The sequence below is a fragment of the Asparagus officinalis genome, chromosome 10 (assembly GCF_001876935.1).
Source record: "Asparagus officinalis chromosome 10, Aspof.V1, whole genome shotgun sequence".
Classification (NCBI taxonomy): domain Eukaryota; kingdom Viridiplantae; phylum Streptophyta; class Magnoliopsida; order Asparagales; family Asparagaceae; genus Asparagus; species Asparagus officinalis.
This window is the reverse complement of record NC_033803.1, coordinates 8,495,219-8,508,576: the sequence shown is the minus strand read 5'-3', so window position 1 is coordinate 8,508,576 and position 13,358 is coordinate 8,495,219. Positions and strand designations below refer to the sequence as shown.

The following is a 13,358-nucleotide window of genomic DNA, read 5'->3' as shown; positions in this document are numbered from 1 at the left end:
ACTGTTATGTACCTTTCTTGCAGGAAATACACTCTTGTATATTCTGGGATTATAGTTTGGAATATCAACTGCCTGTCCATGCTTCAAACTCTCCATACAATAAAGCAATTTCTCAGTGTCGAAGGCATCTGAAATCGTGTGAATTTCTCAAGATAATTAAATTGTGATATAGTGGGAAAACTAGCCATGTATGAAAAAATTAAATGCCAAGCACACCAACATATATAGCTATTTAGTCAGCAGTAAAGCAAATATATTTCTCACATAACAGCAAAATGAACAAACTGATTTAAGTCTTAGCCTTTTTAGAAGCAATAACACGACCAAGCAGTCTACGCCCAAAAAACATAGCAGAAACAAGAAAACAAACAACTAAATTGATAGATAGAGGGAAAACTAGTATGGCGTGAAGAAATGGAAAGCATGTGCACAAACATAAATATAGCTACTTGGTCAGCATTAGTGCAATTATGCTTCACAGGCATTAACAAAAGGAACAAGCTTATTTAAGTAAAGATTTTTTGTGGAAACAATAACATGATGAAGCAGTCCGCCAACAATAGCATGATTAGATTTAATGTTGCCAGGAAATTTAGTAACATAACAACAGATAATACATAAAACCATCACACCTAATTATTCAATGAATGACTCACTACATCAAAATGAACAAATTTACTATGAGCATTAAACTGGCATTAGGTACCTGGATGGTCAAAGTTATAATCATGAACATGAGCAAGCTCCTCTTCCGAGAGATTGTGATAAAAGGATTCCTGCAGTATCATTACCACAAAGATAAACACGGTATAATTAAATTTATTTATCATTCATTCTGAACAATTCTTCAGAAAATCATGTCAAAAGATCAAAATATGACTTGTCATAAATGTGAAAATTAACTAGTATATAAGAAATATATTTTCAATTGTCCAAAATAAGTAAATAACTGAAGGGGTACCATAATACCAACGTTTAGATAATACAAGAATTTGTCGTATCTGCATCATACTAGTGAGCCAGATCCAACTAGCAAATGGTCTGTATTCTACCCAATTATCCAATCCAATACTTGAAAGAAATCCAAATCAGCACCATGAAAAGGCCAATAAACAAGTGGGTTGCTTTTAGTGATACTATCATTCAGTACCCAATAATTGTTAATACAATCGATTTAATACAATCGATGTCCTAGCTTCCTTTATCTTTAATGCACAAAGAAGCACAGTTAAAAAACAAGTGAGTCTTAATAATAGGTACATTTTAATACGTATATTTCTACTAAATTATTTTTGGTGATGAAGTTACAAAAGAAACTGCCACAGTAAAAGTACTTGATTGATAAGAACAACACGTTGGTCATGAAGCTGCTCAATGATCATATTGCAAACAGTGGTCTTTCCTGCAGATGCACCGCCAGCGACACCTGCAGATATTGCAAGAATTTATGAGGGGGGAACACAAAAAAGATAAAACCATATATGTGAAAGGGTAGGGAAGAGCAAAAGTAAAAATAAATTAGTAATCAATGAATTTTCATTTAAATTAGGAGTTTTAGGATATAAAGCCCTGATAACTCCTTTAGTTCAGTATTAGATCCTCACAAATTAAACATTGATAAGAGTCTCTTGCAACATAAGCTCACACAGAAAAGTCTCTTTATTCTTTAATTAATCTCCTAAATACTGTAGACTGATCTGTTAAACGCTATAAAAGAGGGTTACAATTTATAAAAAAACCCTAGTCTCTACCTTTCCTCAAAAGGATATTTCCCCAAACACATTGAAAACTAATCTATAGTCACCTCTCAACCCTTTCTTCCACAAACCCATCCATTGTTTCCTTCCCACTAAATCTTGCATTCCCATCCTCTTGCCTACCCTTTCCCTTACCAGGTTACCATTCTCGTCCATTCTCAGGATTTTCTTCCCATGCATTCTACCTACGTCAAACTGTGTCCATATCCAATACTTATTCTTAGGTCCCAACTTTATCAGTAGTCTATATCCATAGATTCCTATCTCTTGTGTGAATGTATATAGTTGAAGTTTATGGCCAAGTATCGCTTGGTACTTCAAACTTTAGATCAAACTTTCCATCACTCTAATAATAAGTACAGTGACATCTACCCCACCTCTAAAAAGTAAAAATTATAATTATCAGAAATGCATATGCGCTCAAAAAGTTTGTCACTTTTGGAACCTGAAAATAAGTCAGTTAAATAAACGCATGTTTTGTGGCTGAGAAAATGTTTGCCATGCAGTATGACCCCCAAAAAATTACTCAATACATAACATAAATGAGCGTGCAGATTTGTGAGCAAAGACTAACCAATAACAAAGGGTTCCCTGTGACTGTTTGCTGTTGAAGCTGCTGGTTGATCTGCTTCATGGTTCCTTTGTTCCACTTTATCAAGGTGAAGTCTTGAAAAATGAACTCCAATTGAAGTTTCAAGCAACTCTTCGACCGTGTTCGAACCCATGCAGATTAATTTAACCTAAGAAAAAGAAAGAAAAGAAAAAAAATCTTTTAGCGCTTTATAATAACTGAATATGGTAGCTAATATAAATTGACCAAAATAACTTGTAAGAATTAGGACTGAACCAAGATTGATCTACAAGGTAACAAATATTTAGTTATATGATGAGAAACAAAGAATAAGATGCACAATTCTGGAGCTTCATCGATATATCTTACATAATCAATATTCAAAATAATTCAAAAACATTATAGGCAGGGTTAATCACATTTCAACAGCCCAATTGTTCAAAGTTCAAACATCAAAATGATAATAATGTCTCTTTATCACAAAAAAGTACTTACAAAAAAGCAGTCCTGAATTTTATTTACTAAATCATTGTTTCTTGCAAATTCTTGTTGACGTCTGTGGCTAAATCTGGAATAAAACAGATAAATCTATTAGATAGCTGATTTGCTATATTTTAAAACTTTTTCAAGTTTAGCTACCATGCGTTTATGAAATGTTGTACTTAAAGCAATATTTGACCTACTCCGGTGCAGTGATCCCAAGGTCAAACTGCTTCCAGGAACACCAGTGTACCGACCAAGTACTGTCAAGATCTCCTCGATTTATAAGACCTTTCGGTTCAAAACATTTCGGTTCAGTCAAAGATCTCATTGATCTGTTAAACCTTTCTGTTCAAAAATCTTTCGATTAAGACAAAAATCTTTCGATCTGTAATAACCTTTCGGTTCAGGGCTCTGTTCCTTCAGGCACAGACTAAAGCTTGCACGCTTTCAAACTCTGAAGCAACAGCACAACAGCCTAAACACTTCAATGTGTTTTTCGTATATCCAAGAGTTGCCCCAAGGGGCACTATTTATAAGCCTCTAAGGCTAGCTCAAGGGTCACAAACAGTCATAAATATGACAATTACAAATCATAATGACAATTATGATTGTAACAGCAAATGAATTGATTGTTGTAACTGTTACATTCAAGTTTAATTGTTGCATGTAGTAACACCTGAACGCGAGGTTCGCATTTCTACGCAACGCGATGGTCGCGTCGAGCCTCGCGAACGCGAGGCTCGCGTTCCCTCTCCCAAACGCGAGGGTCGGTTCCTTGTATGAACGCGAGAGTCGTGTTCCCTTACTGCGAAGCAGTCTGTGAGACAACCTGCGAAGCAGCCTACGAGAAAGCCCGCGTGGCGCCAAAGGGCGTCACGTAGCCCCGATGCCTCCGTGCAAAGTGCAAAGTGCGCGTTACAAAGCACCACTTAGCGTCTTAGCCCGATTAGCTCCAATCCCCGATCCATTAACCCACGGTCCACGACCCACGACAACTTATGAGAGATTAATTGAATAAAAATAATTTTTGGCTTGCCGTTGGCAAGCCTTGAACACAAGATATTTTGAAACATCAAAACTTTAACTTTTCGCTACGCTACTAAGGATTTCTGAAAAATACCAGTAACTAATAAATACATACTTTAAAAACTCATTTTTGAAAAGCAGTTTTGATCAAAAAATCCAACAATCCCCCACAAGTTTTTAAACTAGTGTCGTGTAACGGTGTCGTTGTTTCAATCGTTGTGCATAAGATAGATGTCGCAAGGACTTGAATCTCCCTTAGACCAGCTGAATAAAAGATAGATGCATGGTGTCGGAGAAACTAGAACTAGCACATGTCTAAAATCTAGTGATCATACAAGATCAAACTCATTTGTGGTAGTTTTCACTTTAAACCACACTTGCATTTGTCTTTGCCTTTGCCTTGCACATATATGACCTTGTGCATATCCTAGTTTCTGCTAAGGCTCTAAGTATCTTTTCACAAGACACCATAGGAGACAGCCAAATCTCCACCCAGACATAGGTGAGTTCTTTAGGCATGTTTTCTATCAAACATCCCGCATTCGAGATACTTTGAACTCATTAAGGCTTAAGAGTCATCATCTCTCATGATAGGATTCTAAGTGAATCTTTTAGGCATATTTCCTATCCAACACCCCACATCTGAAATGCTTTAAACTCATTAAGCCTTAACAGCCATCCTCTTTATATGATAGGATCATCGGTGAGTTTTTTAGGCATGTTACCTATCCAACAGCCTGTATCTGAAATGTTTTGGACTCATTAAGGCTTAACAGTCATCCTCTATTCCATGATAAGATTTCACTTGCAAATCTAACTTGACTTTTGAACCAATCATCTTATCATTAGTAATGTAACCTTTGAACTAATAACTTGATTGATGTAAGTGGTAAGTATTTGTAAGACTTACAAAACTTTGAGACCTATTCTAACAGACGTCTTTTCGACTATGTCATTTTTCAGACTCTTTGTCAAAGGATCAGCCACATTCTCTGAAGACCGGACGTCAATCACAAAGATGACTCCTTAGGAAATGAGTTCTCTTAAATAGTCATGCTTCAGACGAATGGTCTGCTTCTTTCCATTGAACATCGAGTTCGCTGCCACAGCACTCAGCCACCTGATTTTCATAATAGATAGTAATTGTGCATTGTAATTCTGTCAATAGGTCTCGAAGAAAACAACTGAGTCACTCAACTTCATCTCCTGCAGCACAGAGTGCGAAGAACTTAGATTCCATTATGACTGTGCAATCATAGTCTGCTTTTTAAACTTCCACGAGACGACAACTCTACCTATGGTGAAGACAAAACCTCTAGTAGATCTGCACTCATCTGGTTCTGAACACCAGCTCGTATCTGAATAGCCTTCGATTACAGCCGGATATCTAGTGTAGAATAGGATCAGACTTATAGTTCCTTTCAAGTATCTCATCAATCTTTAAACAGCATCACAATGAAGCTTTTCATGATTACTTGTGAACCTACTAAGCATTCCTACAGCGAATACTATGTCTGACCTTGTGTAGCTCATCGCGTACATAGACTCCCAATGATCTTTGAGTATCTTAGTTGCTCTACTGATCTTCTAGTGTTCGGTAGTAGCTTCTTATTATAATCATACGGCACTGATAGTTCTGACAGGTCGTAGTAGCAATACTATCTTAGCATGCTCTCAACATAATAAGATTGGGATAATCCAATACCCTCTTCAGAGTATATAATTTTGATTCCGAGAATCACGTCAGCAATTCTAAGGTCTTTCATACTGAATTGTGCTAAAAGAAATTTCTTAGTAGATATTATTATCTCCAAATCACTTCCGATGATGAGCATATCATCCACATAGAGGCAGATAATCATCACTTTTCCTTCAGCAACCTTGATGTATAGGCACTTGTCAGATTTATTGACTTGATACCCATTGTTATGAACAACCCCATCGAACTTCTCATGTCAGAGTTTCGGTGCCTGCTTAAGTCCATATAAAGACTTAATAAGTTTACAAACTTTACCAGCTGAAGCATCAAGTCCTTCTGATTTTTTCATGTAGATCCCTTCTATGATATCTCCATTGAGAAAGACAATTTTCACATTCATCTGATGTATGACAAACTTTTTTATCACCGTCTATGCGATAAGCACTCTGATGGTAGTAATCCTGTAAAGTGATGCATAGATATTTAAAAAAATCTATTCCTTCACTCTGAGAGAATCTTTTTGCCATCAGTCTTGCTTTATACTTCTCAATAGTACCATCAGGACGAAGCTTCTTCTTAAAGATTCACTTACAACTAATAGGCATTGCACATTCAGGTACATCCACCAGGTCCTAGGTGTGCTTTTGGATTAATAAATACACCTCATCATCTATAGATTCTTTTCATAGAAGAACGTCTGTTGACTATATTGCTTCTTAAAAAATTTATGGATCTCCTTCCACATTGAAATCATCTCCAAATTCTTCTATCTCTTGACACGCTTGGAAGGTAGTTCGGTAACTCCTTCATCATTGACACTCTCAGTTTCTCGCGAAACTAGCTCCTCTGGTGCTTCTGACGTACCAACATTCTCTGGTATATCTTTGAGCAAGTTTCTGCATCCTGAGCTTCAATGATCTCTGGTGTATCTGACGTACCAGCATTCTCTAGTATATCTTTGAGTAATAAACCTTTATCCTTGATAAACTTATCCTCAAAATATTTTGCATCCTGAGCTTCAATGACGGAGTTGGTTCTAAGGTCCAGGAATCTGTAAGCATCACTATCTTCAGCACAACCAAGAAACACACATATGTTTGCCTTTGGTCCGAGCTTAGGCCTTATGATATCTGAAACTCGAACATATGTGAGATACCCCACACTTTGAGACTATCCAAAGGATCTGGATATCCCAACCATAATTGACGAGGAGTACTGTCAGTTTTAAAATAGGATGCTCTGTTCAGAATCCAGTTTGTCATCAACATAGTCTCTCCCCAATAGTAGATAGGTAGATCAAATGTGATTAGCATTGAATTCACCATCTTGGTCAATGTGCCATTAGATTACAGAGAATACGGAGCAATAGTTTCAGCAATGATTCAATGCTCCTCGAAGTATGCTTCCGACTCCTTAGATTGATACTCTCCTCCTCTGTCGCTCCTGAGTCTTTTCACCTAAAGTCCAAGCTGTTTCTCCACACGAGTCCGAAACTCGATAAACTTGCTGAAGGCTTCATCTTTAGATTTCAACAGGTATATATGAAAAAACGAGAATGGTCATTAATGAAGGTGATGAAGTACTTCATGCCACATCGAGTGACGAAGCTCTTGAAGTCACAAGTATCTGAATGAATCAGATTCAATAGGTTGGTGCTCCTTGTGACATTTGGAAAGAGCGTCCTTGTTAGTTTCGCTTGCGTGCAGACTTCACATTTCTCAGGTTTGTTACCCCCATATCTTAAAAGTAATCCTAACTTCTCCATGCTAGACAGGTTTCTATACTTTAGATGTCTCAGTCTATTATGCCATAACATGTCATTCGTACTATATGCATTTCCAAAATATATTTTCTTAAAAAAATAACACAGCTTTTCCTTTTTGAAAATCCAGCCTCATACTTGTGTCATATAGCAAGTTTTTAGAGACTAAGTTTTTGGTAATTGAGGGAACATGTTTCACATCCTTTAATGTGAGTCTTCCCTAAAGAGAGAATCAACACCACAGTCCCAGTTCCAAGAACAGACACTACAGAACGATCAGTCACTGATACGTTCTCTTTGGCAACAATACAAGAAGAGAACAAATCTTTGTTGGAACAGGCATGATAGGTAGCACTTGTGTCTAACCACCAACCAGAGATGTTATTAGGAGTTATCACCTGAAAAAGCATAGTCACACAATTGTTAACTTGATTAACATTGTGTGTTGTTCCCTTCTTTGGTGTTTTGCAGTCCTTGATAAAATATCATTGCTTCCCACAGTTAAAGCATTTGCCGTTCTTTTTGAACTCTTTCTTCTGAACATTTAGATTCTTCGGGTTTTGGTTCTTTTTTTGTTAAATGACTTCTTCTTCTTAGAAGAAGAAACTAGTACCCTTCTCAAAGTTAGCAACCACCATGTTAGCAGACATCTTCTACTTAGCAAGGAGCTCATTCTTCGTGCGAGTCTGAATCTCGTCCTTGATCCGAATGAACCTCTTCAAATCAGATAGAGTCACATGTCTTTTCCTTCTCCGAAAGTCAGTGGAGAATAACATCCAAGATGGAAAAAGCTTGTTGACAATTACACCGGAAATAAAAATTTGATAGAGATTAATCTTTTCATCCTTCAGCTTCATAACAAGATTTTTAAGCTTTTTGACTTGAGACAAAACCTCACTGTCATCTTCGAATTTGAAGTCCAAAAACTTACCAATGATGTGAGACTTGAACAGTTTCTCCTCATTCTTGTACTGGTCCTCCAAAGTATTCCAGAATTTCTTTGCAGAGAACTTGTTGGTGTAAGCATCTGCTAAATGATCGGTCAGACAGTTAAGAAGATAACTCCTGCAGAAGTGATCATCTCTAGCCCAAGAGGTTTCAGACTCAGAATCTTCTTCAGAGTCGAGTTTCTCCTCAAAAACCACATAGTAGATTTTTAGGAGTTGCATTTCGATAATCACTTTTCGACGTCATATGTTAAAGTTGAATCTGTCAAAGTTCTCTAACTTAAGACAGTCCACTCCAAGTGTCCTCGCATGATCCATTGTAGATCAGAAATATTACTTTAAGATTGTTGACACCTGTGGCTAAATCTGGAATAAAACAGATAAATTTGTTAGATAATTGAAGCGTTATATTTAAAAAAATTAAGTTTAACTGCAGTGCGTTTATGAAACTATGTGCTTAAAGCAATATTTGGCCTACTCCAGTGTAAGAATCTCAAGGCCAAACTGTTTTTGGGAACAACAGTACGGTACACTGGTGTACACCGATCAAGTACTGTCAAAATCTCCTCGATCCATAAGACCTTTCGGTCAAGGCAAAGATCTCCTCGATCTGTTAAACCTTTCGGTTCAAAACCTTTCGGTTCAGACAAAAATCTCCTTGCAAAGTGCGCCTTACAAAGCATCACTTAGCGCCTCAGTCCGATTAGCCCCGATCCCCAACCCATTGGCCCACGGTTCATGACCCACGAGCCCACGAGTCCATGAGCCTACGATCCACTAAAACTTATGAGGGATTAATTGAATAAAAATAATTATTGGTTTGCCGTTGGCAAGCCTCGAACACAGGACCTTTTGAAACATCAAAACTTTAACTTTTCGCTAAGCTACTAATGATTTTTAAAAAATACCAATAATTAATGAATACATAGTTTGAAAACTCATTTTTGGAAAGCGGTTGACCAAAAAATCTAACAATTTTGAATAGTCACAATTACACTACTTACAGCGGCCACTAAAAGGAATTCCTGCTAGAATTTTAGTGTACCAGTTTGTTTATGTTTAGGAGCGTAACATTATGCTTTTCAAGAGAAGTTTTAAGTAGCGTTGACGTGTTTAGAATCTTAGAGAGGTTTTGTATTTATATGACAAAATTTCTTAGGATGGATGATAAGTAATATATGAAAGGTCAGATTTTCACTATATTACTTGGGCTCCATTGGGCAATGGATTAGTGTAAGGGCTAAGGGGGTGTAACCCCTCATTAACCAACCAAACACCAATAATCTTCAATTCGTTTACTAACCCTCACGTCAGGAGTAATCAAAAGTTAACTTGTCAACCGACAAATTAACAACTCCATGTAAGGAGGTGGACTAAATTTTAGTCCACCTCCTTACGGAGGGGCAAGCTATGTCAATTTGAAAAAAGAAAGTTGGAACAAAACAGTGTAGCATAATTAGATAGAGAGAGATATTTTGGTTAAGGGTGGAAAATTCTGAGTGGAGGGAAAGATATTTGGGTGGAAAATTGTGAGTGGAGGGAAAATGGAGAGAAAATCGTCTTTATTTGCGTGGCAAATTCTGAGTGCAGGAAATTTTATTTGGTGGAAAGAAAATCATCTTTTTTTATTTCAAATTTTACATTGAACTTTTTCTATTATCTATATTTTAGCAAATTAAAAAATTTATATAGTATATTATTGAGAAAATTGTTTTTTCGTTTCTTTTCATAGCCAATTTTCTATTGAGATTAATGATTAATTAAGTACCTTTAGTAGATCATTTATCACTCTTTAGCATTTAAATTCATGCTAATATGAAATTTATTTCTTACAACAAGAACTGTTATTGTTTTATTCCTATATAATGACAGGTTATTACTTTTTAAATTTGTATTGATTTTTATTAGCCTTCTCAACAATCATTTATTTAAAAAATACAAAATGAGGGTATTCTTATATAAACAAATTCCAGTTGAATTTATCTTATATTATATACTATTTATTAAAAACTACTTCATGCTAACTATCTCAATAAGGTTAAAGTCGGATTTTTTTTAATAGAGAGATTAATCTCCTTCACCCTTCTTTTTGGCCAAACACAGAAAGGTTAACCCTTCATGCTAACTATCTAATTCTAATCCAAACAGGATTATTTTTTTTTGTAACCCCTCATGATGGGTAAACTAAGTTAATCATCTCCTTAATCCTTCTCTCGTAAACCCTTGTCAAACAGCACCTAAGAGTTTAGTTTTTTTTTTAATCACATTTGGTATATCAGTGTATATATGCCTGTAAGCCCATCAGTATCCTGAGTTCCTAACAACTAAAACTTAGGAGGGAATTATTAGATTGGTCAGCTTTTTATGCTGAATAAAAGGAAAAGGAAACAGAAAATGACTTAGAACAGAAATAATCTCCATTCACGTTAACATCACCTTTTACATTCCTTGGATGGAGAATTTCTTTCTTCTTGTGAGAGTAAAAACCGTGAGTGAGAAGCTTGAACAGTACTTTTAGATTTACGGCCTCATGCAATTGCTTCTCAATTACTGACGTAGTCTCTAGATTTCAGTGTCAGATTTTAACCATGTGTTAGTCAGCACATGCAGATTATACTCAATAATACGATCATGTTAGTGATAGAGGGAGCCTTGATGCTCAAGTAGAGCATCGTATTTTGCATGGAGTGAATGAAGAATTTATTTTCTCCTTGTAACAGTTAGAAAAAACATGAGCGAGAAATTTGAATCACAATCCTACATTTACCAACTTTATATAATTGTTCAAGGGTCAGGTACACTCCGCTGACCGCTACTTCCTCTTTAATTCTAGAGCTCTATGTAAAGGATCGAGGCTCACTCATCAACATCTATTTCAAACTAGTAGGAAATTTTCTTATATTCTTCTATTTATAAACTTAGATAACTACTACATACATACACCCTGACTATAATCCTAAGAAATATTTCTTTTCTCTTCACTTGATTGAATCAAAGATCTGTTAATAATTTCATAAATTAGATGCATAGCATAGAATTCACCCAAAATCAAACCCACAACTCGTCCCCACAAGCTTCAAGATAATTGACATTGACGAATCACAATGCGTTAAATAACTCAAGTTTTTCAAAATTAGTTTCCAAATGCAATGGATTAAGGGTTTCTTCAACAGTTAGCAAAACTATAACAAAGTCCGAATGTAAAAACCACCAAACTATTATAAATTCTTGTTACAATGTGATTTCTCGTCTAAATCAAATATTTGTTACTAACTTCATAAACAGATTCACTGAATAAAAATCGTCCAAAATAATTCAAAAATCCCTAGTCAACTAGACAGTACAAATGTAATCCAAAGGTCAAAATCACAGCACTATCAATTACAAAGTCAATCCAAGAAAATGGTGTGAAACATTTAATATTAGTCACATAATTTAAAAACCACACTTAATTAATAGCACTGATATCAGTACTAAAACCTCTATTATAAAAAATTATTATTTTAAGTGATATGATTACTAATAAATGCCTAGATTTCAAGCCACCGCATTTATTAACGAAAACCTAATCGGATCCAAACAAGACTCGACGGCGGATCCATGCCCGATACCAGGGGTTTCGGTGGACTTACCACACGTGATCTGCTGCTCCGCCGGCGAAACTAAGATCTGGCGATGTCGGCACACGCTATCGGTACTCTCCGATCCAACGAGATCCGCGCCCAAATCTGAGAGTACGGTGAGCACTGACGGCGGTTTAACGGAATGGCGACGGCGGCGAACGGCGGCGTTCGAGGAAGAGAAATGCAAATTGCTGGACGAGATGCATAAATAAGGAAGGAATTCGTCTATAAACCCAATATTTTATCCTAACTTATTTGAAAACCCACCCGCTTCAGGCAATATTCCTATGAACCCAGAAACCAGTAATTAATTACTTTTAAACCTGATTTGCTTTCATCAGTTTTTTGCTATGGGGCTGTTTGGTTCGTTTCCTAGATATAGGAAAATGCATTTCCATGTACAAAGACACAAGTTTTGAGTTTTCTAAACTTTTTCAATAAATAGATTGTTTCGCTTTGGTTCGCACAAAAAAAATAGTGGGAAACCAATGTATTTATTTTTCTTGTGTTTGGTTCGTATGGAAAAAAAGGGAAAACTTTTGTTTATATGGCAAAAAGCCGACGTGGCTGCAGTTTCGTCGATTTCACGAGGTTGAGGAAGAAATTGGGGGAGAGAAAAAAATCTGATGTGGCGGCGATTTTCACCGAGTTTCCCTTCTTCAACCCTAGCGAAGCAAAGATGGAAAAAAACCGACAGAAAACTTATATCCTACGTGGCCACGAAAAATCTGATGTGGAGGCGGTGTAAAACTTTTCCACCGAGTTAAAAAAAGAACCAAACAGCCCCTATAGTTTTTGTTCGTTTTACATTTAAGTCGAGATTTTTTAATGTGAGTTGCTAAATTCTAGTGCAAATTGCTTTATTTGGGCTATATTGCTATATTTGTGCTTAGACAGTGTATGCAGTGGTGGAGCTACGAAGTGTATAATATATAACTCCATTAGGCTACTAAATTGCTTGCTTTTTCATTTTATTTTTATTCATATTTACTACTTATTAGGACACTATTAGAGTTAGGATAGAACACCATTAAAAGAATAAATATGTTAGATTACCAATGCAAATTATAACTTTAACCATGATGAATAATATGAGGATACATGTGAGACAAGATCCTAACCCCGCCACCGATTGATTGCAAAGTTCAAAAAATATAAAAACTGAAGCTATATTTTTAAAAGAAAAAAAATAAGCTAGGTTAAACTTTACTGATAGAAAATAATAGTGTCTTTATAAATATGGGAATACAAAGAGGTAGAGGAGTGAGAGTGAAGTAGAAATTTGTGTGTGGCCGATTGCTTTTATGAAATAGCAGACCACGAAGTTAAAAATAATGTATTTCAGTATTTGCGTTTAACGATGATTTTGAAGGTGGTTGGGTTAAGAAATAAACTAAACTATTTAAGGATCTCTTATTCTTGAACGACCAATTTTAAAAACATACACTTTTAAATAATTATTTATAATTTTCGACTCGGTATTGATTTAA

General features: G+C 36.0%; 1 protein-coding gene across 1 annotated transcript in view; it reads right to left on the bottom strand.

The window, feature by feature from the left end:
* Positions 1 to 11,950, bottom strand: part of LOC109825320 (uridine kinase-like protein 3) — a 23,416-nt gene extending 11,466 nt beyond the window's left edge. The window contains exons 1-5 of the mRNA XM_020392157.1: positions 11,878 to 11,950; positions 2,332 to 2,497; positions 1,335 to 1,426; positions 707 to 776; positions 13 to 128 (exon numbers count right to left, since the gene is read on the bottom strand). Coding sequence (XP_020247746.1) covers positions 13 to 128; positions 707 to 776; positions 1,335 to 1,426; positions 2,332 to 2,482 — 429 coding nt within the window. The 5' untranslated portion in view covers positions 2,483 to 2,497; positions 11,878 to 11,950. The remainder of the gene's footprint in view (positions 1 to 12; positions 129 to 706; positions 777 to 1,334; positions 1,427 to 2,331; positions 2,498 to 11,877) is intronic.